The sequence below is a fragment of the Pelodiscus sinensis genome, chromosome 1 (assembly GCF_052426305.1).
Source record: "Pelodiscus sinensis isolate ZL-2025 chromosome 1, ASM5242630v1, whole genome shotgun sequence".
Taxonomy (NCBI): Eukaryota; Metazoa; Chordata; order Testudines; family Trionychidae; genus Pelodiscus; species Pelodiscus sinensis.
The window spans coordinates 31,914,390-31,938,603 of record NC_143052.1 but is presented as its reverse complement, the minus strand read 5'-3'; the positions used below and the strand labels follow the sequence as shown (position 1 = coordinate 31,938,603).

At 42.4% G+C, this 24,214-nt stretch overlaps 1 protein-coding gene across 2 annotated transcripts in view; it reads right to left on the bottom strand.

The window, feature by feature from the left end:
* Positions 1-24,214, bottom strand: part of TBC1D22A (TBC1 domain family member 22A) — a 435,605-nt gene that overhangs the window by 310,775 nt on the left and 100,616 nt on the right. For both annotated transcript variants that reach the window (XM_075927774.2, XM_075927768.2), the window contains one exon: positions 13,485-13,599. In XM_075927774.2, coding sequence (XP_075783889.1) covers positions 13,485-13,599 — 115 coding nt within the window. The remainder of the gene's footprint in view (positions 1-13,484; positions 13,600-24,214) is intronic.

Sequence of the window (24,214 nt, the reverse complement as noted above, 5' to 3'; positions counted from 1 at the left end):
TTGCACAAAAACCCCAGAGCAAAAATGGATCGGCAGAAAATATGCAACTGAGATCATGACTCATGCAAATGAGTCCCTCATTAGCATATTTTTTGCAGAGAAAACTTATAGTGTAGACATAGCCTGAGATTTTTGGCAACTGCCACATCCAATGGAAATGTTCTTTGTGTTCAGAGGTAGGAATTGTTTATTTTTCCATTACCATGTATACATTTATAACAAATCATAATCCTATAAAACTGAAATCCATGACACAACCTTAATTAGTTCTTGCTACCACTCTACCTTAACACCTTTCTTGCTGTCTACATGTTCTGTTTTACCCCTACTAAAAATTCTGAATTATAATACCACTTGCAACAACAGACAAGACCATCCTGTAGAAAAGCTGAGGCATTTTAAAATGTCACTTTCCCGTTTTTACACTATTGTTTGTTTTAAAAGGCAAAAGTACAAAAAAAAGAGACTCACAATGGTCTATGAGATTATATTTTAGTACTATAATTTTGCTTAGACAAATGCATTATCCCAAAATTCGATTCATTTTTGTGCTTTTCACCAAAATCACCTGATATAGACTACAACAAGAGACCTTTCAACACAAAATATAAAACAAAAACCTCAGCCAGTGTAAATGCTACTTCCCCGTTTTACTGAACAAACATATGTGAAAACAAGTTTTCATATCATGCTATAAAAGTCAGACTTCAGATTCTTTTCCTTTGATTTTTTTCCTCTCTATTTTGTTAAATGACCATTACTTTGTATTAAAAATTTTCACAGAATGTACAAAATTTTAAGTGTATCATTGCTTGAAATTGTTTGAATAGCCAAAACTACAAACAATACATCTTGACTGTAAACAGTATATTCAAAAAACAATGCAAAATCCTATTATGATTTAGCAGACCACTGAACACTTGGAAAACAAAAAGCAATCAAGCTCAAATTAAATGCAAACAACGACAGTGACAACAGCTTCATAAAACTCTAATGTATCAACATAACTCTGATAGTGAAGGAAAGAAAAGCTGTCATCCAAACTTTAATTTACACTCTGATAATTGGAATATGTGAAAGAATGACTATCACTGAAATTCATCTAATAATAAATTGCATGCATTGTTGCACTTGTAGTTCCCCATAGGCTAAGGGAATTTACTTCCCTTGCCTATGGTCCACTCATTACAACTCCAGTAGCACTTCAGTCATCACGTGCTGCATTCTAAAACATTTTCTGGAAATCCCATTAACATGATTGAAATTTTCAATTGTTCTTAAGTTTTATACATAAAGAGATAATACAATAGATGTTTGTTGATTGCATCTATTGTAATTTCTATCATTCTGATTACTTAGCATACTCCTTCTCTTCCCTTTTTTGTTTAAAGACTGCAACAATTACTACTTACACTTAGCAAAACAGATCCTAATAGAGATTCCTTCAGATCCTCATGAGCAATTATGACAAACTGTTTTCATTATACAAGCCATTTAAATAAGACGACAAATTTATTCCAGCACTTTAATATGTGTAGTAAGTACCCTAATCTAATGTCACTCTTTCACTTACTTTTTCAGCACATGTTGAATTGCTACCAGAGTAACCCAGTTTAACATTATCATTAACAAGCCCTTTTATAAACATCTCAGAAAGGAAATCTTTGTTAAGGTCCCAGCTTGCCAAAAAGAAAGTCGAACACCTTTTCCACCTCCTCACCCCTGTCCCTTTCCTGAGGCCCCATCCCTGCCACAGCTATTTTCTAAGGCCCTACCCCACACTCACTTCACTCCCCTTTCCTCTGTTGCTCACTCTTCCCCTCCTCCCCACTCACTTTCACTAGGTTGGAGCAGGATGTTCGTACATAGGAGAGCTCCAATTGGAGAGGAGAGCTCTGGGGTAGATCCAGAATAAAGAGATTCTAGGGTTGCCAGGTGTTAGGGTTGCCAGATGATTTAACCAAAACTACCGAACACCACCACCCCCCAACAGAAAAAAAAACACCGGGGGGAAAATTCTGCTGAGAAAAAAAAAAAAGACCTGAGAGTTATTAAGCAAAAAAAAATTTAAAAATAAAAAAATAAAACAGCATGGCCCCTTTATGAAATGCCTGTGAGGCTTTTTTCCGGCAGCCATCTTGTTTTCCTGATCCAAGCCAGAAGACAGTTCCCCTGCGGAACCAGGTAAGCGGAAGGTCCGGGGAGGTCACTGGGGGGAAGGGGGTGGTTGCTGAGTGTGTGTAGGGTTGCCAGGTGTCCGGTATTTTCGCCTCCTGGCAGGGAAAAAATAATCAGAAAATACTGGACATGTTCGGTGTCTGGTATTTTCTGAATTTTTTATTTTTATTTATTTATTTATTTTTTAACCAGATAGGAGGCCAAATACCAGACTGTGCAGGTCAATACCGGACATCTGGCAACCCTACCAGGTGTCTGGTTTTGAACTGGACAGTCCAGTATTTGAGCTTTCTATTCAGGAAACAAATTGAGAAAATATAAATGTGCGGTATTTTCTAAATAAGAGGTAATGTAGATTGTGATGTAATGTCAAGTGTGTCCGGTATTTTTGTTGAAACCATCTGGCAACCCTAAGGGATTCAGAAACAGGAGGGGGCTAAGGCTGGGATAGGCATCTGGGGTAATGGAGAGCTCCTGGCTGAGGCTGAATGGGTTTGGAGTCTGGGACAGGGTTCTGAATTGGGGCAGGAGTACACTTTGCAGGAGGAAGTACAGGCTCCAGGAGAATGTTTGCATGTGGGAGGGAGCGCAGAGCTGGGGAAAGACGAAAGGGCAGGGAATTGAAGTGTAGCCTCTAGGAGACTTGGGATGCAGACGGGGGTTCCAACCTGGGATAGTGGCTGGGATGCAGGAGTGAGTTTGGGGTGTGGATGACAGCGTGGCAGCGTACTCAGGTGGTCCCGGTTGGTGGCGCTGAGGGGTTAAGGCAGGTTCTGTGGCTCCACGCAGGTGAAGGGGCCAGATGGTTCTGCATGCTATCCGCACCTACAGTTGTCACCCTCACAGTTTCCACTGGCCGCAGTTCCCAGCAAACTGGAACTGCAGAGCTGGGGGACTGCACACAGCCCCATGCCCATGTTCCTAGACATGCCAGCCACTTCAGGGAGCCATGCAGAGACAGGGCAGGCAGGGAGCATCCTCTATCCCCTCTCCACTGCTGATTGGAGCCCGCTTTTTTTGCGCAAAAACCCCTTGCACAAAAAGAAACAGAAAATATGCTAATGATGTTGCAACTTATGCTAATGAGTCCCTCATCAGCATATTTTCTGCCAAAAAAACTTGTAATGTAGACGTAGCCTAACAGTGGGTTAGGACTATTCCTACTAGCATAAATGCCACCTTTATAGTAGTATAATTGTGTATATACTAGAGCAGGTATAGGCAATAATTTTTGTAGGGGGGGGGGGCACTTAACCAATTTTAGTAGCGATTCCCACGTCGGCTCTGCCCCCAGAAGGGATGGGGCATCAGAAGGAAGGGGCACGACCTAGGCAGAAGGGGCAGGTCCTTTTATGCCCTGCGTGGGGGGGCGGGGAGAGGAGACTTCTCACACTTCCCTATGGGGCAGGGGAGCACGTAAAATCTCTTGTCCCCCCCATCCCTGCCCCCACTGTGCCAAGGACATGCAGCGGCTAGAGGGAACCACCAGGCATTCTGAACAGTTGGCAGTTCCCTCTGGTGCTGCGCACCCCTATCAGGGAAGACTTCACGCACACCCCCACCCCCAGGTTCCAATTGGCCGGGGGCAGAAACATGGTGGGGTTGTCCATGGCCCACCAACCATATCTTCCTCACCCCTGCACTAGAGCTTTTAACTGTACAGATAGAAAAGTCATATGTATAACCAAAGTAGTTACACTAGTATAAAAAAATTAAGGCTAAACCCAGACTAAAATTTTACAGGATTGGTGCCTTAGCTAACAAGACTCTAATAATGCCAATTTTGAGAAAGTGCAGTCTAAAGTTTACAGATTCAAGCAGGCCTTGGTGAAAGATAGAGGTTCGAGTTTCCAACAAATAACTGCATATTCAGAAAATTCCAGCACTTTTAAAAACAAGGGATTCAAATTTTTAGAAGTGATTTAGGTAAGATATTTCTCCCATAATCATTCCTTTCCCTTCTCCAGGCCTGCAAGTTTCATTGACCTCTCTATTCTTTCCTAGGATCTTTTTGTCAATGAGCCATGTGTTTGTTGACTGTTCAGGTTTCCTCCCACCCCTCTTTCTCTCTCAAATATCTCCCAAGAGGTATTGCTTTAGTAAACCCACACATTGTAGTGCCTTATTGGCAGCACTGCAAAACCAAAAAAAGTCATGTTTCTCAGTTTCAAATGCATTCTCTCGCATAGCTGTAGTGAACATAAGTCTGTAAGAAAAATATAAGATACTCTGCCAAATTTAAATCTGCAAATATGTATCGATTATATGCCCTAAACTGATATTAAACAAACCTGTTACTATTTAACAAATACAATATACAAAACTGACAACTTGTATTTAAAAGACAAATGAATGGTTTAAAAACATAACCTAACCAATCACATCAAGAACAGGTCACCATTACTCCTTTAAAGGACTAAACGCTCACACAGTGGGGTTCTTGTACAAGACTGGGATTTCTAGGTGTTCTGATAATACAAACAACAACAACAAGCCTAAGTACATACCTCCTTAACAGGAATATAAATTATAGTCAATATCCCAAGAAAATGACATTTTTATTTTTTAAAATACTTTAATGCTATTTAAGTTATACAAAAAAATTCTTCACTACTGATGCATATTGTGAGAGTGAGCCAGACAGCAGCCATCTAGAGCCACTACAAAGTCACATCACTACCAAGTCACATCAATTTTATGTAAGTCAGCATCAAGCCTCTGATTTAAGCAAGTCAATCGTGTGTGTCCACACTATGCTTGTTGTGTCGACGGTGCATCCTCACTAGCAGGGCTTGTGTCCATGCCTGGACCACTGCACTCTGGGTAACTATCTCGCAGTGCACGTAGCCAAGTACAATTTTGGGCTGAGCTTGCAATTCCTTATGGGACCGAAATACTGGTACGGATGTTTATGAGAACATGGACTTGTCTCCCGCTCTCATTCCCTCCCTGAAATCAACAGCAAACAAACCAAGCCTTTCTTGTGTCTTTTTCATAAGCTTAGATTAGCGGTGTTGTTGCCATAGTGCAAAAAACATGAACGCCACTCAGCTGCACAGTGTTGTGAGCATTACGAATACCTAGCATCCTGTCGTACAGTATTTACACAGCTGATACTGCAGCCATTACACAGAATGTGATGCATGTAAGTAGCTCTGTTGCAAGACAGAGTAGAGCATACTTTTCTCCCCTTCCTTCACAGATATTATGCAACAGTCGTGCAACACCTTGACAAGGGGTGGGAGCACTGTTTCTGGGCTTGGGAAACAAGCACTGACAGTGGGGACTGCATTGTTTATGCAGCTATGGGATGACAAGCAGCAGCTGCAGAACTTTCAAATGTGTAAGGCCACTTTCCAGGAACTGCATGAAGAGCTTTCCCCAGCCCTAAAGTGCAGCAATATTAAAATGAGAACTGCTCTGACAGATGTGAAGTGAATGGTGATAGCTCTGTGGAAGCTTGCAATGCCAGACTGCAAGTGATCAGCAGCGCATCAATTTGGAGTGGGTAAATCAAGCATTGATCTGTTGTGATCCAACTTTGCAGGGTCATTGACTTCTGCTAAGCAGGGTAGTGGCTCTGGAAAACATGCAGAACAGAGTAGATGGTTTTCCCATAATGGGGTATCCCAACTGTGGCAGGGCAATAGACAAAATGCATATCCCTATCTTGGCACCAGACCACCTTGCCAAAGAGTACCTAAACCTAAAGGGGTACTTCTGAATAGAGTTGCAAGCTCTGGTGGAACAGAGAAGCCATTTCATCAACATCAATATGGGATGAATGGAAAAGGGGCATAAGGAGCATCTTTGGGAATACAGATCTGTTCAAAAAAGCTGCAAGCTGGGACCTTCTTTCCAGATTGCAAAATAGCCATTGGTGAGGCTGAAATACCAATCATGATATTGGGAAACTCAGCCTCTCTCTCTCGGCTCATTAAACTGTCCACCAGCAGCCTAGATAGCAGTAAGGACTGGTAACACCGCAACCTGAGCAAGTGCAGAATGGTGGTGGAATGTGCCTTCGCGTGTTTAAAAGGTCACTGGTGTAGTTTGCTTACTAGGTTAGACCTTAGTGAAAGCAGTATCACCAATTTGCTTCCTCTGTGCTCCATAATATCTGTGAAGGAAGGGGAGAAAAGTATCTACCAGAGTGGGGGATTGAAGTAAATCGCCTGGCAGCTACATGTGAGTAGCAAGACACAAGGGTAACTGACAGGAGAAAATGGGACCAGTTGCCCTGAAATAATACTCTCTTGTCTCTCTTTTAATTGCACTGGTGCCAGGCCTCTAGTGTGGGGTTTCAGGAACTGTTGTTCCAGTTCTATCTTATACAGGCAGTCCCCGGGTTACGTACAAGATAGGGACTGTAGGTTTGTTCTTTAGTTGAATCTGTATGTAAGTCGGAACTGGCGTCCAGATTCAGCCACTGCTGAAACTGACCGCCAGTTCTGACTTACATACAGAATCAACTTAAGAACCCCAAGCGTCCCCAAGTCAGCTGCTGCTGAAACTGATCAGCAGCTGATTCCAGGAAGCCCGAGGCAGAGCAACTCTGCCTCAGGCTTCCTGTAGTCAGCGCTGGTCGGTTTCAGCAGCTGCTAAATCAGGACGCCTGGGGCAGAGCAGCTGGGGTGCTCCTGGATTGGTCCAGTAGCGCCCAGAGCTGCTCTGCCACAGGTGTCCAGAGAAAAGCCTAGTCTGCTGGGGGGGGGGGGCGGCTTACTAACTGCGCCCCCCCCCCCCAGCAGACCAGGAAGACGTGGGCGGCGGACTGAGACGCACCGCGGTCCCGCCGCCTGGGTCCTCCGCGGCTTTGCTCCCAGTCTCCCTGGTCTGCTGGAGACCAGCAGACCAGGGAGATGGGGAGCAAAGCCTCTGAGGACGCCGGCAGCGGGACAGCCGCAGGGCGTCTAGGCTGTCCCGCTGCCGGCTTTCCCCGCGGCTTTGCAAAGCCTCGGGGAAGCCGGCAGCGGAGCAGCCCAGGCGCGCCTCGGTTGCCCCGCTGCCCGAGCCCCCCCGCGGCTTTGCAAAGCCTCGGGGAAGCCGGCAGCGATGCAGCCCAGGCGCGCCTGGGCTGCCTTGCTGCCCGAGCCCCCCCACGGCTTTGCAAAGCCTCGGGGGGGCTCGGGCAGCGAGGCAGCCCAGGCACACCTGGGCTGCATCGCTGCCGGCTTCCCCGAGGCTTTGCAAAGCCGCGGGGAGTGGGGGGCTCGGGCAGCAGCTTTGCTCCGCGTCTTCCTGGTCTTCAGACCAGGGAGACGTGGAGCAGCTTTTCTCGCCCAGAGTACACGGGCGGCGGGACCGCGAGGTCCCGCAGTCCGTGTACTCCGGGGCAGCCCCGTTCGTAACTGCGGATCCGACATAAGTCGGATCCGCGTAAGTCGGGGACTGCCTGTATACCAGAGGTGGACAATAATTTTTGACAAGGGGGCACTCCAAGATTTTGGAAAGTGGTCTAGGGCCACACTCTTCCATGATATTAATGGAAATGCAGGATCTGGAATGGAGTGCGGGGTCTGGAAATGCAGGCTGCAGAAGGGAGCTTGGAGCAAGGGACTGAGGTGCAGGAGGGAGACTGGAGTCTGGGAGGCAGTTGGGATGAGGCAGTAGTAACCTAGGGCAGTGGTCTAGAGTACAGGGGTTTGGGATATGTCCTAAGGTAGGAGGGGATTGTGATCTGGGGCAGGAGATTGGGGTGCCAAATCTCGGAGGGGGAATGGCTGTAAGAGGGGAACAGAGGGTTTGGGAGGGTTTGGGTATGTTGAGTAGGGGTGGGGGGCAGAGAGTTAGGACAGGAAAGGGCCGGGTGCCAGAATCAGGCTGTGGCCATTAGACTTAGTTTTCAGCTGCCAAACTAGCCTGACTGCCTACAGAGCTTAAAATGTTTCCCAGCCAGCCAGGCTGTTTGCCTGGCCATGTGCTTCACGAATATCTGAGCCCAGGAAAAGGGGCATGATTCATCTTAGTTGCCTGTTATTCTAACAAGCAGCTCCCATTTGCTGGTTTCTGCCAGAAACTGGCCGATGGGAATGTGCTGGGGCGGGGCAACTCCTAAAATCTCCCCCCTGCCCTCCAGTTTCAAAACAAAAACAGCCCTGCAGCTGCATTTCTGCATAGTAGGGCAAGCAGGCAAGCCGGATCCAGTGGCTCGGCGGGCATGATTCCACCCATGGGCTGTATTTTGCCCAGGTCTGCTATATATAACACTCTTTCATATACCTAATAACTTCATTAATTGAATTACTCTCTCAATTTTCTACCATCTATCACTGATAAGTATCACATGGTAAGGGGGATGCTTACTGGGTAACCAGCTCTCCATTAACATCTCTAGCACAGACTATTTAGTAATAAATGACTCACTTCTATAACTCATGTTTCTGATCTAATGAAGAGCCATAGATGTGAATGAACAATGCCATCACAACAGTGAGATTGGACTCATTATTTTTAAAATATAATTAATGTACCAATGATGGTAGTGAACAACAATCCCATTTACTTATGAACCTCCTAAATCTGGACTCTCTAATCTGGTAACATCTGTGATCTAGAAGGCAGGACCACAGATGTTGCTGGACAAGAGATCCCCAGAGATGAGAAGCATGAGTCAGCTGGGAATACCGCAGGTATTGGGGAGCCCCAGTTGGGCTGGCAGGGGATGATCTTGTGGTGGGTGGGGAGTCCAGCTCTGAGGAGCCCCAGACCGGGAAGCTCCTGCAGTGGCTGAAAGGACTTCCCAGTCTTAACTGGGAACCCCAACAGCAGCGGAACTGGCAGCAGCCAGGAGGAATCCCCAGCCCTGGCCAGGAACCCAGGCGGCAGCTGAGCTGGAGACAGGTGTGAGGAATCCCCAGCCAGGAGTCCCAGTGGAAGCAGGACCAGTGGCAGCTGGGAGGAGGGGTGGTATCCCCGGTGAGAGCAGGACCAGTGGCAGTCAGAAGGAATCCCTGGTCCCAGCCCGGAACCCTAGCAGCAGTGAGGCCAGCAGGAAGCCCCAGCCAGGAACCCTGGAGCAGAGAATCCTAGCGAAGGTGACCCTGGGTACTTCAGCATGGGGCCAACTGAGGGGAAAGAAGCTCAGGCTCCCAGGATGCCCATAACCCAGAAGGGAGCCTCGACCTCCCCTAGTCTGGCAAACTCCGTGGTCGGTACCACTCAGGGTGCCGGACCAGGGAGGTCCACCGTGCAGTAATGATTATTTACACTTTCCACTGGAAGCAACTTGGCCTAATGTAGTCCATAAAAAAAGACCATAAAATGTAAGGCCATAAAAAAAAAAAAAAAAAAAGAATTTAAACTTGAAAGAAAAAAGTGACTCAGAAGAAGAGCAGTGGAACAGCTTATTGTGGAACATAATCCAGCAACCATTCTTCACTCATGCTTGAAAGTTGTGAAAAAATAAAACAACTGTTTTATACATTTGTATAATGTAATATTTAGTTTGCTATTTAAAATAAATTAAATTGTATTATTTTTAAATTAGCAAAATTTTAAAAATCAGCAAAAGGGTAAAAGATGGTGTTATACATATACTGTTTGAATATTATAAAAGTTTTTATAACCTAAACAAATTTAGTTTCAGTGTGTTTGGTTCTTGCAAATTTTATCAAATAGACTTGATACACTTTTGTAATAGTATGTTTTAATTTTTAAGAAATTAATGATCTACGAAAAAAGCATTCCGTGCTTCCAATTTTCACAATTTTATCAAAGGTATCATGATTTTTTGTGGATTTCATAAAGCGTACCCTTTAGAAACCTAGAACCAGGTAAGAATGCCAGCTTTCATTTTAAAGACGATTCTGGGCCTCGGTTGCGAAGAAAACCTTGAAAATATAACTGGAGAGCACCATGAAGGCTCAAAAACCAGAAAACAAATAAAAATAAATCCATTGCTTATTTTTTGTTGTTGTATTAAAACATTAATTACTTAAGACAATCTCAGTGGTGGCAGGAATGACTAAATTATTTTTATACATTCAGGGTTAGAAATACTTAAATATATACTGGAAAAATACAGTTCACATGGCCCCTGTTTCATAGGTAATATACTCCTGTTTAATAGGTAATGAATAGAAATGAGACTTTTAAAATGTAATTCACTGATCCACACATCTTTTCATTGGCAAATTGACTTTTACTACAGGTAATTTGTGGTAGCTCTTTTGTTGTCCATTTTTTGTTAAAAAACTACTAGGGGGCTATGCCCCCTGCCTGCTATACTCGCCAACCTGCCCTCCCCTGGAGGATAGGTGTCTGGCCGGGGGGAAGGGACAGGAGCAGCACCTACTGAGGATAGGTGTTTGGCCGGGGGGAGGTGGCAGAAGTGGGTTGGGAGTGCAGGGTCTCAGCAGAAAGAGGTGAGGGTGCAGGTTGGGCTCAGCTGGAAGAGGGGACATGGGGCGCCCAGCCTCAGATGGCAGAAGGGATGCGGGGTGGCCAGAGAGGGGGGTTGGGCTTGTATGGCAGAGGGAACCTAGCTCCGATAGCTCTTCCTAGCAGCACAGCCCCGAAACATGAAGCAGGAGCCAGAGATGGAGAAGCCCATGCTTGGAGGGAATGACGCCAAGGGTGGCCAGAGCAAGCAACCAAAGATGGAGACAAAGGCAGAGGTGGCGTTATGTGGACACTGATGACATCATTCTGTCATCCCGCAGGAAAAAAAATTATAGAGAGAGACACAATAACTTAAACAGTCATGTTCTCTGATCCCATCGTCAGGGGCGGCCCGTGACTGTAGGCCAACTTGGCCATTGCCTAGGGTGCCACCTTCAACGGGGCACCCAATGATGACATCACGGGGCGGCCGGGGCGCCCAATTATGACATCACTCCATGGATGGCCGTGCAGACGGGGGTGCCAATCATGTGTTCTGCCTGGGCTGCCAGCTGCCGCAGCCCGCCTCAGACCGCTTCTGCCCATCATACTGACATTCAGGCAAATGAATTAATGATCACTAGGGTCTCAAAATGTAAGTTGGTAGTAAAGACAAACTTATTTACCATATTAATTAAATGGTCTATTTAACATGGAATATCAATTCTCTAATCACATCTCATTTGAACTTATTTCAATTAAGAACTCTAAAGTCTACCAACAGAGATCCTACTGTTCTAGCATCATTAAGAACATTTTCATTATCTGTCAAATGAGGGAGTAAGAGGCAGAAACTGCAAGCACTCTCAGGAGTAGGCCTCTACCCCTACTTAAGAGATGATTAGAGAGTAAGCAGCAGTAGTTCTCGTTAGTTGCTTAGCAATGAAAATCTTCCTATTTAACAAGAAATGAAAGCAAGAGAGGTGTTGACATGCAAATCAATAAATGGATAGTCTTTTATCTACTCAAGGGTAATCTGTCCTCCATTAAATCTAATCAATCTAGATTAGGATATTGATGGGATAACTCAAAGAGGAGGAGGAGGAGGAAATATATATGTTATATTTTGCCTAAAATCTCTGCAGCAGATAGAATGTTCTGCACGGTTATCCATGCAACTGTGATTGTTTTCAAAATGTATTTCAAAAGTAATTGAAGGAAATGTAAAACAGCTTTTACTTCAAATATATTATTTTCCACTCTTGTTGTTCCTTACCCTTAATAATGACTTAAACTTTTACATTTATTCTATACAATACACACACAAACTAGAAAATAGATTAAGAATTTAAAATGGAAAAAGCTACTCTCTCAAATATGTCAGTTCTTTACATGAGCATAATCTAATACTTCAGTATTAAACTTTTAGAATAGATTTCCCTTCAATAATTTAGTTATAATGCATAATAAAATGATGGTAAAACTATTCCTGGATATTTTACAGTTTTAACAGAAAATCAGTCCTTATAAAAACATTCCCTACTCTTTCTGGTCATAATAAGGATTAAACTGTAGTTAAAAGACAATATTTAACATAAGGTATGTCTTAATTATAAAAAGTCCAGCAGGCCTCAGCTTTGCCCTATGGTCAATGAAGAACTCCTCCTATAGGATCTGTATGCAGACAAATTTTCGGAGTACTACTGTGGTCAATTATACCTACACAAATTAGACTGCTGGATTAGGACCTTAGTTAACAACATAGGTCTAGATACTTTAAAGTGACCATTATAAAACACTGAGGAGTCTTGCGTCACCTTAAAGCTTGGGTGGGTATGATATAGCCCGTCGTCTGAATATGGACCACCAAGCTGCTAGATCCAGCCCATGGGCCACCCAATTTGGCCCAAAGGCTGCCCAGGCACAGAGCAGCCAGCAGCCCCAAACTGCTTCAAGCAGCTGGCCATTCCCTGTGGTTCTATGCTTCAGGCGCCTGAGGGAGACTTTGCAGAAACCTGCCAATGGGAGCAAAGAGGTTTTTCTAGGGGCAAGCGCAGCGCAGGGAGCAGCCAGCCATTTTGAGCATCCTAAGACTGCAGCAGGCAAGGAACCTGCCTCAGGGTTCTACAGGGCTGCTGTCCGGGAGCCACATAGGTCTCTTAGCCACAGCCTGCCTCTAGCACCACAGCCCTCCTTCCTCCCCAACTCCTTGTCCCAGGTCACCATCTAAACCCTCTGCACTCCCATTCCCTCCTCCCCCAGGTCACTCCCACCCAGACCTTGGATCCCTTCCCCCTAAGCCAGAATCCTCTCCCATACCCACTCCCATACCCTTCACCCCATGCCTCTGCCCCAGATCACAACCCTCTCCCTTCACCCAAAATTCCTCTCAGACCCAACACTATCTCCTGTACTCCAGTCCCTTAACCCAAGCTCCTCTCTTCACTAAGCCTCCATCCCAGACCCCACACCTTCTCCATAGAAAACTGTGACCCATAACCACTTACCCAAATCTTGGAGTGGCCCCCCATAAAAATTATTACCCATCACCTGCCTTAAAGACTAACTCATTTATTTAGGCACAAGGTTTCATGGAGAAACTCTTTAGCAGATCTACATTTGATGAAATGGAGTTTTACCCACAAAAGCTTATGCCCAACTAAACGTATTAGTCTTTAAGGTGCCACAGGATTCTTCATTGATTCTGCAAATACAGAGTAGTACAGCTAGCCCTCTAATGTTTTTCTTTTTAAACATGTAAATAGTCTTAGTTGTAAATAAACTTTCTCTTCACATCTACATATATTTAAGGGAATCACATGTTATGTAGTTATATTTGCCAAATATACCATCCTCTTAAAGACCACATGACCATTTATATGCTCAAATGTAATTTATGTATCCAGTTAAACCATTACACTAAAATGCAGGTATTATTCTGAAATCACCTCCAAATTGTAATTAAGCATTGTGCAAAATCTTACCTATATATTCGCAAACGAAGACTACAAAAAAAGGAGTAACAAGGTCATTTATTCCCTGAACATATCCACTGGCTGGATGACGTATTGCCCAGATAAACAAAATTCGTTCAAAAATCTGAAAGAGAGTTGAAGAAACTGTGAAGCAAGGAATTTATCCAATGGTGAGTACATTTTAAACATGATATTTGAAAAGCATGAAGGACAAATTTAATATCATAGGCAAAAACTAACTAACACCAAAAGTATGCATACTGAAGCATAACTGAACACTGGTATTCATAATTAACTGTCAATGTTCATTAAGTTTCTCAGTTATTTAAAGAAAGCACTTTCATTACATTAATACATGTTAAAACCAACCTTGTATATAATTCAATTATGTTAGTTACAAAAAAAGGAGAACTTATCACTGGAGCTTTTATAAAAGCAAGATTTCCCCCCTTTTGGAATTTTATAATCACCTTTCCACAATCTTCAAATCCCCCTCACAGATAAATATATTACTAAGAACCATACTTTGTACTTTTCCAAAATGCAGAGATCTAGTCTTATTTCTGGCATAGGTTACAATATTTTTACAATATTTCATCCCCTAAAAAAAGGGTATAGTTATGCTCGATTAGCACTGCCTAGCACCCTCCCAGAACATGTAGGGTCATTAAATCTCTGAAAACTAGGGAATGTAGAGTCAAAGCAATATCTCCCACATCATACCCACACAGAACTTTAACACTGACCTCTTCGAGCAATGCCCTAACATGTGCTTGTCAGAAAAAATTTCAGATTCTTATTAGCATTTCATTGTATGGGTTGCATATCAAGAACCATTTAACTAATAAGTGACCTTAAACGCTCCCCATAAACTTGACCTGAGGCCATATCTATGTTCTCAGTATTACCATGGCACAGCTGCATCACTGCAATTCTGTTGCTGTAGCTTCCAGAAGACAGACAATTCCAAACTCAACAGAAAGGGGGGGTTTTACCCTATCATTTCAGTTAGGTTGATGGAAGAATGCTTCTGTAGATCTTGCTGTGTCTATGCTGGGAATTTGGTTATTTTAACACCCCACTCCAGGACAGTGTTCCCTCTAACCTGTGGGGCAATACAGCTTCACAAATGATTAATCAGCCCCAATTGGAGGCTCAGGGCTCCCTGCAGGAAGCTGACTGACTGGGAAGGGCTCAAGCACCTGTGAAGCTGTGCTGTGCCACTGCTGCCTCTGCCCTCACCCCGTGCAGCTTAGCATCTTAGAGGGAACACTGCTCTAGGGCAAGAATTTTTCACAACAAAGCTAGGCTGATTTACATGTAGACCTGGCCTAAGCCCCTCTTACAACATGCCACGTTTCAAGATGATTTCCTATTCACATAGGTTTAAGATCACTTTGAATGTAAAAGTCACATCTTCATCGAGGGCTACATCTGAGACACGTCCCCTACCAATAACTCCACACTTGTACCATCAACTGTATTTCCTCGCCACGATGAGACACTGCAACTGTCAAAACAACTTAGGCATATGAATTTTAAAATACTTTAAAAATACAAGTTCAAACAAAAGTTTCTGCCCATGAAGCAAAACATCCAAAAGAAGAAACCACTGAAGCCTGAAGTCAAACCTAGAATGCAGGTGTCGAGTAGTAATATGCACAGCAGGCACAAATATGTCCACAGCCAGACTTGGATTCACAAGTCCTTAGATGGTGCTTGGCTTTATTATCTACAGCATACTGCTCTGAGGCATCCAGTGACTCACATCAGGAAAGCCTATATATACTGTTGCTCATCACAGAGCAGCAGTCTGACATTAGATCTACAAGTCACTTTCTTTAGTGTAGACCTCTGGTGGTTAATGCTTTATAAATCCAATTCAATCCCATAAAAACAATAAAAAATGCTTGCTGGGTGCTGGACATTAGCCAAGATCAAACTTGTTCAGGAATATCAGTTTTGCATCTTTGAGAAGAGGCATAAATGTGGATGCAAATAAGGTACAAAAAATGAAGAAAAACAAATAAAATTCTCAAATTACTCCACATTTGCACTATTAATACCACAATGTATGGCAATTTAATACACTGTGAGCATACATGTGAATTTTAGAGCACTTGGAAATAGAGATGTGAACACTTAAACTCTTACCAGGTAAGCACCACCCTTAACAGGCTGCAGTGCCCCCCCCCCTTAATCAGTTAACTAATTAAACAGAATTTTACATCCCAATTTGCTATGTGAAAGAGGTCACCAGTACATAAGTTTCAAAACTAGTGCATTATTCTTACTTACTATATGTATACAATATTCTTACTCATACTTATCTCTATGCTATAGCGTTACAACGGACCCAACCCTGAATTGTACCAATCAACCTGCCTGTATACAGTTTTCTTAAGAGCAGAACTGATCGTTACTGTGAATGTACAGTGACAATGACTGAATATTAGAGAGGGCTGCTTTCAGATGCAGTTGGGGATTGGCATAAAGCTAATCTGCAAGGCAAAGTAAGGGCTGGCAGAGCTCTGAGGAGATTGTTTGGGTGGATGAAAACCAATTATATTAAGGAACAGACACGCAGTTAAGCACCAGCAATCCTCTTCTATGAGGCCAAGAGGGTGAACAAGGTGACTCAGAGAGTCCTGGGCACTTCAAGACAAAGCTTAGCACTAGTCACCATGAAATCTGTTCTCACAGTGCTCCTGATTAATCAAATGGGAGACCCTCCAGCATGATTCCTAAACTAATAACAATCAAACACTGGGTTGCTAATTTGAAATTCAACACTGAACCTTGTGAGATTTGCCCATTTCCTGCCTATTCTTCCTTTGGTATGAGTTAACTCATTAGTATTAATGAGAATTACATGCATGTATCAAAGGACATTCTAAACAAATATTCAACAATCTTAAACATTAACTTTGAATTTCCTTGCAATAATCACAGTAAAGGAACTCAGGCCTTGAATAATTTTCAATACGTTTTCATCATAGATATCTTCTTTTTGCATTAACCAGAATTAAAAAGGGCAAAAATAAAAATAAAATTATTGCACCATGAAGTTGAAAGTTCCTCTGAACTAGATTTCTTTTCATACAATCTGTACATCCATGATAGGTGTCTGAAGGAGCTTTTACAATCAAAAATTGCACAATCTAATTCAATATTTAACAAGCACACTGACAATAAATCACAGAAAGAACAGCTATCATGGCCAAGAAAAACCATTTAAAGCATGCCTGTAACAGTTATTAATTCCTCAAATATAGTGCTAATTATGAATATATTGGCAGACAACTGTAGCAGCTCTGCATAAGTCTTATAGTATCTAATATTGCTTCTTTTTTATGGGCATGAGTTAGAGATTCAACTCCCTCATCCTGGGCTTTCCTCTTTTAATTCCTACTTTAGCCAGCAGAATCTTCACATGACAATTTCTGGTAAAAGTAAATACAAAAAACTGATTAGAAAGGAGCAAACATTCCTTGTTTGTTCAACCCAATTCCAAGAAGGTAACTTTTCTTTAATCTATGCCTTTGATTGCTGGAAATGCAAATACAAATATGGACAAGAAATAAAATCCGCAGTTAATAGATACCATGAGGAATCAGCTTGGGGACTAAGACTCAGACAGCAAGAACAGACACAAAAGCAACTGCATCACTCACTTTTGGAGACAGATACTTTCTAAAGCTATTATACTCTAAATCAGGGCTACTCAACTTTGGAAGCCCTGGGGGCCACGACGATACCCATAGCACATGCTGAGGACCGCAACTTAAGTGTGGTTGCATGTACATGCAAATATATATGCAGATGTATGCAAATAGCTTCTTTCACACTAATGGGCATGAATACAGAGATTAAGCCTTAAGCTATGACACTGGATCTAAACATGGCCAGTGTGAGCCAGTCAGCACCTCTCAGGCTTTGTCCACAAGGTTAAGCATCCAGCGCTTCCCACAATTCCCTAGCACTCCCAGCACCTCCTCCCTGAAGGCTAGAAATGCTGACACCCTGTACCCGTCTGTTCCAGCCTGCCCATATGCTTTTGTCTTTCAATGCTCACCCCGTCTGGGAGACACCTTGCCGTTGTGGACTGGGTTCCCAGTGGAGGCCATATTTAAAGGATCCCACCCACAGGCCACATGTTGAGCCCCACATAAACCCAAATGGTACCATGGGCTGCAAACAAATGGGCCAAGGGCCGAGTCACCCTGCTCTAAATATTCTTGGCTGGTTGTTCCCAAACTGCCTTCACTCTGCTTCCATCCAGGCCTCTTCCTTTCTTCTTCTCCTCTTTCAATAATTCAGGGCACGTCTAGACTATATGGCTCTGTCGACGGAGCCATGTAGATTAGGGTTGTAGGCAAAGGGAAATGAAGCGATGACTTAAATAATCGCCACTTCATTTAAATGAAAATGGCTGCCACGTTGTGCCTATCAGCTGTTTGGCGGCACAACGCTGTAGTCTGGACGCTCCACGGTCGACATCAAAGTCATTTGTCGACCTCCCCGTTATGCCACATGGGATGAAGTTTACTGGGGAGGTCAACAAATGCCTTTGATGTCGACCACAGAGCGTCCAGATTACAGCGCTATGCCGCCAAACAGCTGATCGGCACAGCACGGCAGCCATTTTCATTTAAATGAAGCGGCGATTATTTAAATTGCCGCTTCATTTCCCTTTGCCTACAACCCTAATCTATATGGCTCCATCGACAGAGCCATGTATTCTACATGTGCCCTCAGTTATATTGTTCTATTTGGCAAGGTAAAAGATGATTCTCCATATACTTCAGGAAAAATTGTTCTGCATATTATTGTTAATGTAAATGAAAGAATTGTCTTTATTCACATTAAACTAATAGACTGACACATTGAGAACATTTAGGAAAAAAAATGTACAAATACGTTTATTTAAAAAATGGTGATTGAAGAAAGTGTCACCTATCTTTCGTTTATAGGTTTAACAGCCAGATCAGTCTCTCTCCTTTTCATGTTATTCTAAGCTTCAAGTATCTTTTATACATGTTTGCAAAGATATAATGAGAGATACTTTATTTCTACTACTTTGCTCTTCAAACATACATAACATAGGGGAAATATCAAGAGGTAGGGAAGTTCTCCTTAAGATCCTCTCCCAGGTCAAAGAATTAGTATTCTCCAAAAAAAAAAAAAAGCAGCATTTTATTGAAACATTTCAAGACAACTCTGGTAAACCCCCTTTTATATGGCCTAATGAACAAACCATGAAAATGCCTATCCATCAAGTGCTGCCAAATACCCAAAGTTAAAAATAAAAAAAATCAGAAAAAATGCTTAATCTTTTCTTGCTCTAGTAACCACAAAAGCTACTTGTAACAATAGTTGGTAAAAAACTGCAAATAGAAATATGACTTTCAAGTGTATAACGTCCTTTCAAATAGTACAATAAAGAGGTATCCATGAAAGCAAAAAAAAAAAGGAAGAAGAAGAAGACTGGAGAAGTTTAAATCATCAGAAAATGTAAACGCTGATTTTTTAAACAAAATAATTCACTCGTCTAACAATTACAATCCATACTGAATGGGGACCCTATTCTGAAAGAAATGTTTCCTGAACCCCCTCTTTGGGCCTTCAAATACCCCATCTCATCATTATCAGAACTCAAATAGGCACTGAACCTTCCTAGAACAACAAATACAAAACTTGCAGACTTCACTAGGGATAGTCGATATCCCCAGAAAATACTTCAAGATTCATGGGTCCTAAAAAAGCTATCACAACTTATGATGTACTTTATTCACTACATCAAAGTGTCTCAACGGCTATGTGGATGAAACTAGTCCATCACTATGATCTAAAACAAACTAACAGAAGAATGATGAGACAAGTACCATGTGTGCAAATACTTTTCACAAACTGATTGTTCCATATTTGATCTCTCAGTCCCAGTCAAAGGAAATCTGCATAACACTTTCAAAAGGACTTAAATTCATAACTCAGCTAGACACTAAAAACGATGGACTCAAAAATACTGTTTTTATGACTCATTACAACAATTTGTAACACACCACACTTCCTGTTAATCTTTATTTGCCCACTTAATTTTAAGTCATTTTTCACAACATGGGCATATCTAGACTACGCTGAACAGTCAAAAGAGGACTTCCAATCGCACTTTCGAAAGTGAAAGTAATTCCTAAAGTGAAAGTAATTAAGATGCGACTTCTTTGGTAAACCTCCCCTTGTCAAAAAGCCACGTAAATCTCCTTTTTTATTTCATATCCTCTTTCGACTATTCGGCGTAGTCTAGATATGCCCCACGTGAGAGCTCTGTTTGCTTACCGTCTCCTACCTTGTATTTAGCTCAGATATTCTGATTGCCTACCTTAGACCTGAAAAAGAGCTCTATGAAGCTTCAAAGCTTGTATCTTCCACCAACAGAAGTTGGTCCAATAAAAGATATTATACCTCATCTAACCCAAGTTTTCTCATCAGCTGGGACCAAAAGAGCTATGACAACAGTAGAAAAAAAAAGTCAGTTACAGTACATTAACTCCTATTTAAACAAGTGGCTATTTGTTTAAGCAACGATGGTATCTACCAAAGGTCAATCAATAGAAAAGCCCCAAATAATTTGGCATGTGTTTAATGAACACACAAAAGAATCTGAAATTGCTTTTAACAATGAATCCTTACTGGTTAGCAATACCTCTTAAATTTCATGTTGATTTGCTGCTTGATTTTCATGCGTTAGTTGGCAAAACTGAATTAATTAAAAGCTGTATTCATTTTAACCTACAAGACAGCTCTCCTCTTTATGGTAATTTCTACAAAACAATAATTATTAAAATGTTTTATTCTGTCAGCACCAATTAATGCTGAAGTTGAGTCTGTCAGCATTTTCATTACACCGACCTAATTTCAAAGATTATAACTCAGCTTTAAAAATTCCCTCCAGACTGTCACCGCTAATAAACAATAGCTCAAAAACAATCTTTTTTACTTTTTTTTTTAATATATAAATTCACATAAAAACTCCTTGGCCACACGATAATAAGAGTGCAATAAAAAGTATGGATTACCTTTTTATAACTCAATCCCTTCCACTTTTAAAAACAAAATGTTACAGTCTGTTCTTTCATACACACTGTGCAGATTAAATAATTAATCTGTTGGCAAAACTAGACAGTGCAAATGTCATATCTAGACTTTTAATATACATTTTACACTAATGTATGTAGTTATATTATTCTAAATCAGAAATCCATGGTAATAGAACAGTTATATAATTACAATCTATTATATACATTTGTATTTAGATACTTTTTAGCTTTTGGAAACAGTAGAAATCTACAGAGTTAATAATGTGCTAGGCCTCACAAATCTAATAGTAGTCAGCCATTTTTACCTTAGACACAGATAGACATCTGTCAGGGATGGTGTAGACGGAGCTTGATCCTGCCTTGAGGGCAGGGGGCTGGACTCGATGACCTCTCGAGGTCCCTTCCAGTCCTATTATTCTATGATTCTATGATTCTATGAAAGTACACTGAAGATGAAACTATATGCCCAAGACTTAGAGGCTTCCAATTACCTCTGAGTTTATAACCACAAGGGTAATCCACTGGAAAATAGAGCAAGTGTTACTTTCAAAGTCTTTTTGGAATATTTTTTTTAAAAACTACCAAAAAGGAAAAAAGTTACTCAAGATCCTATCCAATTTAGCATGGCTAAAAATAGTGACATTCAAAATATTTTGCTGAAGTAGTTAATAAATATCTTAAGTGTATCTCAAATTCAAATTTCCAAACTAAGGTATAATTGGTGTATTTCTTTTAAAATTACATGCTGTATACCGGTTGAAACTCTCTTAACCAGGATTCTTGGGTCCGGCCTGGATGTTACAAGACCAGAGAATCCCAATGGAAGGCCACCAGTAAAGATCCCTGCAGGACCAGCAGGGCAGTGCGGTGCCCACAGGGAGCTGACAGCGGGGCCGGGAGACCCAGTGTGTGGCTGCCCAATGGGGCTGGGAGCCCTGGCATGTGCACATGTGGCTACCCAGGGAGCCCCAAAGTGTGGGGCTGCTCAAGCTGCCCAGAGAGCCCCGGCATATGTGGCTGTCTGGCGGAGCCACAGCAGCGATGGATGCCCAGAGGGGCAGCAGGAGGTGAGAAGTCAGTTGGGAGGCCAGTGGCAAGGCGGGGGGGGGAGGAAGGGAAGGGAAGGGAGGGCGGGACTAGTGGCAGGGGTCCAAAAATGACCTCCCCTAGTCTGGCAAAATCCCTCAACCAGGACCAGTCAGGTTCCAAGGGTGCCAGACCAGGGAGGTCCAACCTGTAGTAAGCATCACAGGCTGAATATTGCACATAATTTACCTTCCATAATTAAAGGCAGATTTTTAGATCAATCAAATTAAGGAGTCCCTTTAATATTTTTTGTTCCTAAAAAAATGCAAAAAGCATATAACTATAGGATTTGGGCTTTTGTAGCTCTTGGTTAAAAAAAAAAAAACAAATCTGGGTGTGAAATACAGCAATTATAGCTAAATTCACCTTTCTTCCTTTAAAAGGAGTATTGAATGGAATATTTTACTATTTTCAGCTCCAACCCAGTCAGACAGAGAGAGTCTCACTCGCGCGTCTGCACCACTGCAAGTGAGTAAGGACATCCCAAACAAACTCCTCACCCTCACCACCACCATCACCTCACTGCACAGATGCCAGCACCTACCCACCCCCATTTACCTCTCCTATCCCATGCCATCTGCTTCCCTCCCGCCCCCCCAACACACACACCTTGCACCTTCCCAGCCCAGGAGGCTTGAGGAGAGTGTTGGGTTTCTACCTCTCTCTCCTGTCTTCTCTACAGGCTGCCCAGTTCGAGGAGATAGGACTCCCCAAAATTATCTCCCCTCAAACTGCCCCAGGCCACTTCTTCCCTCCCTCCCTCCCTCCCCATCTTCCCAAACTCCCCTATCTTATACTCTCCCCCAAACACTTATTCCATCCTTCCCTCCCTACCTGCTCTCGGAGCTCCTCTGTAGCAGGCAGCTGCTCCACAAGACGGCCCTTCCCACAGCTGAGCTCTCTGCACGGGAGCTCTGAATTAGGCTCATTAAACAGCTGGGCAGCCATGCAGCTTAGAGGGAACTTTATTTATAAGTCATAAGGTCCTTTATATTACTTTACAGAGTAGTAAAAAGGACCTTATGGCTTATAAATGCTTATGGAATTTCCGTTATTAGAAATCATCTAAACTTTTGGACTGAAAATCTTACTATCAAAATGTTATTGACCTTTCTGGAGATGGTGAGTAGTTAATATAAATTGTGAGCTTGAATCTCCATCTCTCACTTACTTTTCAGTTACCTTTGATGTAACACTGAGTATATGACAGTTGCTGACTAAGAATTAGAAATAAAGCATCAAACCTCACTACGTTTCTATTAGACAAGTGGATTTGAGGATTTTTTCCAAATGCTACCCACTCCCATTCTCCATCCATTGTATTGAAGTTTAAATAAATTACTGAAATAATTGAAACCAGGGAGATTATATTACGTTAGTATGACAAATAATATATGTAGAATTTAAAAATTCTGCACACTATTTTAAGTTCCTTGATGCAGAATTCTCCCAGAAGTAATTTCTTCCCTATCCCCTTCCTCAGTCTCAACTTTAGTGCTGTCTTCAACATTCTCCCATAATGATAAAACTGAGCTACGCAGGAGGCAGAGGCTTCTTGGGGCTAGTCCATGATTGTGGAACATATGCCCACAGAAAACAAGAAACACCACAAACTTAAATACCTTCCACTCCATGTGAAGACACACTTCTTTCATCTCTCTAAGGGTACGTCTAGACTACATGCCTCTGGCGACAGAGGCATGTAGATTAGGCTACCGGACATAGTAAAATGAAGTGGTGATTTAAATAATCGCCGCTTCATTTAAATTTACATGGCTCAGCGCGATAGTCTGGACGCGCGGGTGGCGACATCAAAGGTATTTGTCTACCACCCAGGTAAACCTCATCCCAGAAGGCATACCTGGGTGGTCGACAAATACCTTTGATGTCGGCAGGGGAGCATCCAGACTATCGCGCTGAGCCGACAAACAGCTGATCAGCTGTTTGTCGGCTCAGCGCGGCAGCCATGTAAATTTAAATGAAGCGGCGATTATTTAAATCGCCGCTTCATTTTACTATGTCCGGTAGCCTAATCTACATGCCTCTGTCGGCAGAGGCATGTAGTCTAGACGTATCCTAAGGCTTCTCTAACACACACAGTGTGTACATTAAAAAAAAAAAAAAACCACTAAGCAGCACACAATCTTGTTAGAAACAGGGAAAAAAATGGACTTATACATACATGACAGACATTAGTTACATTATTTAATGTACTACTGGAAGGTTCTCATATCTCTATTATCACAGTCTATACAACATTACGTCCAAGGGCTTGTCTACAGAAACATTTAATTTACAGCAAGCTGTGGCTGAATCTATCCTCACTAGACTCCAGCAAACTAGCTGTCCATGTGAACATTGCTGATACACATTAACGGTTAGTAAATGTACTTTGATCTAGTCCTGTTTCAAAGACAACTAAGGCCATATCTACACAATGAGATATGGTCAAATCTAATATGGCCAATGTCTGGACACCTAATTTTGCAAAGTCGAAGTCCGTATCCTCACTGAAGGGAAGAATCGAATAGACCGAAGTTGTGTGTTCTCATTAGG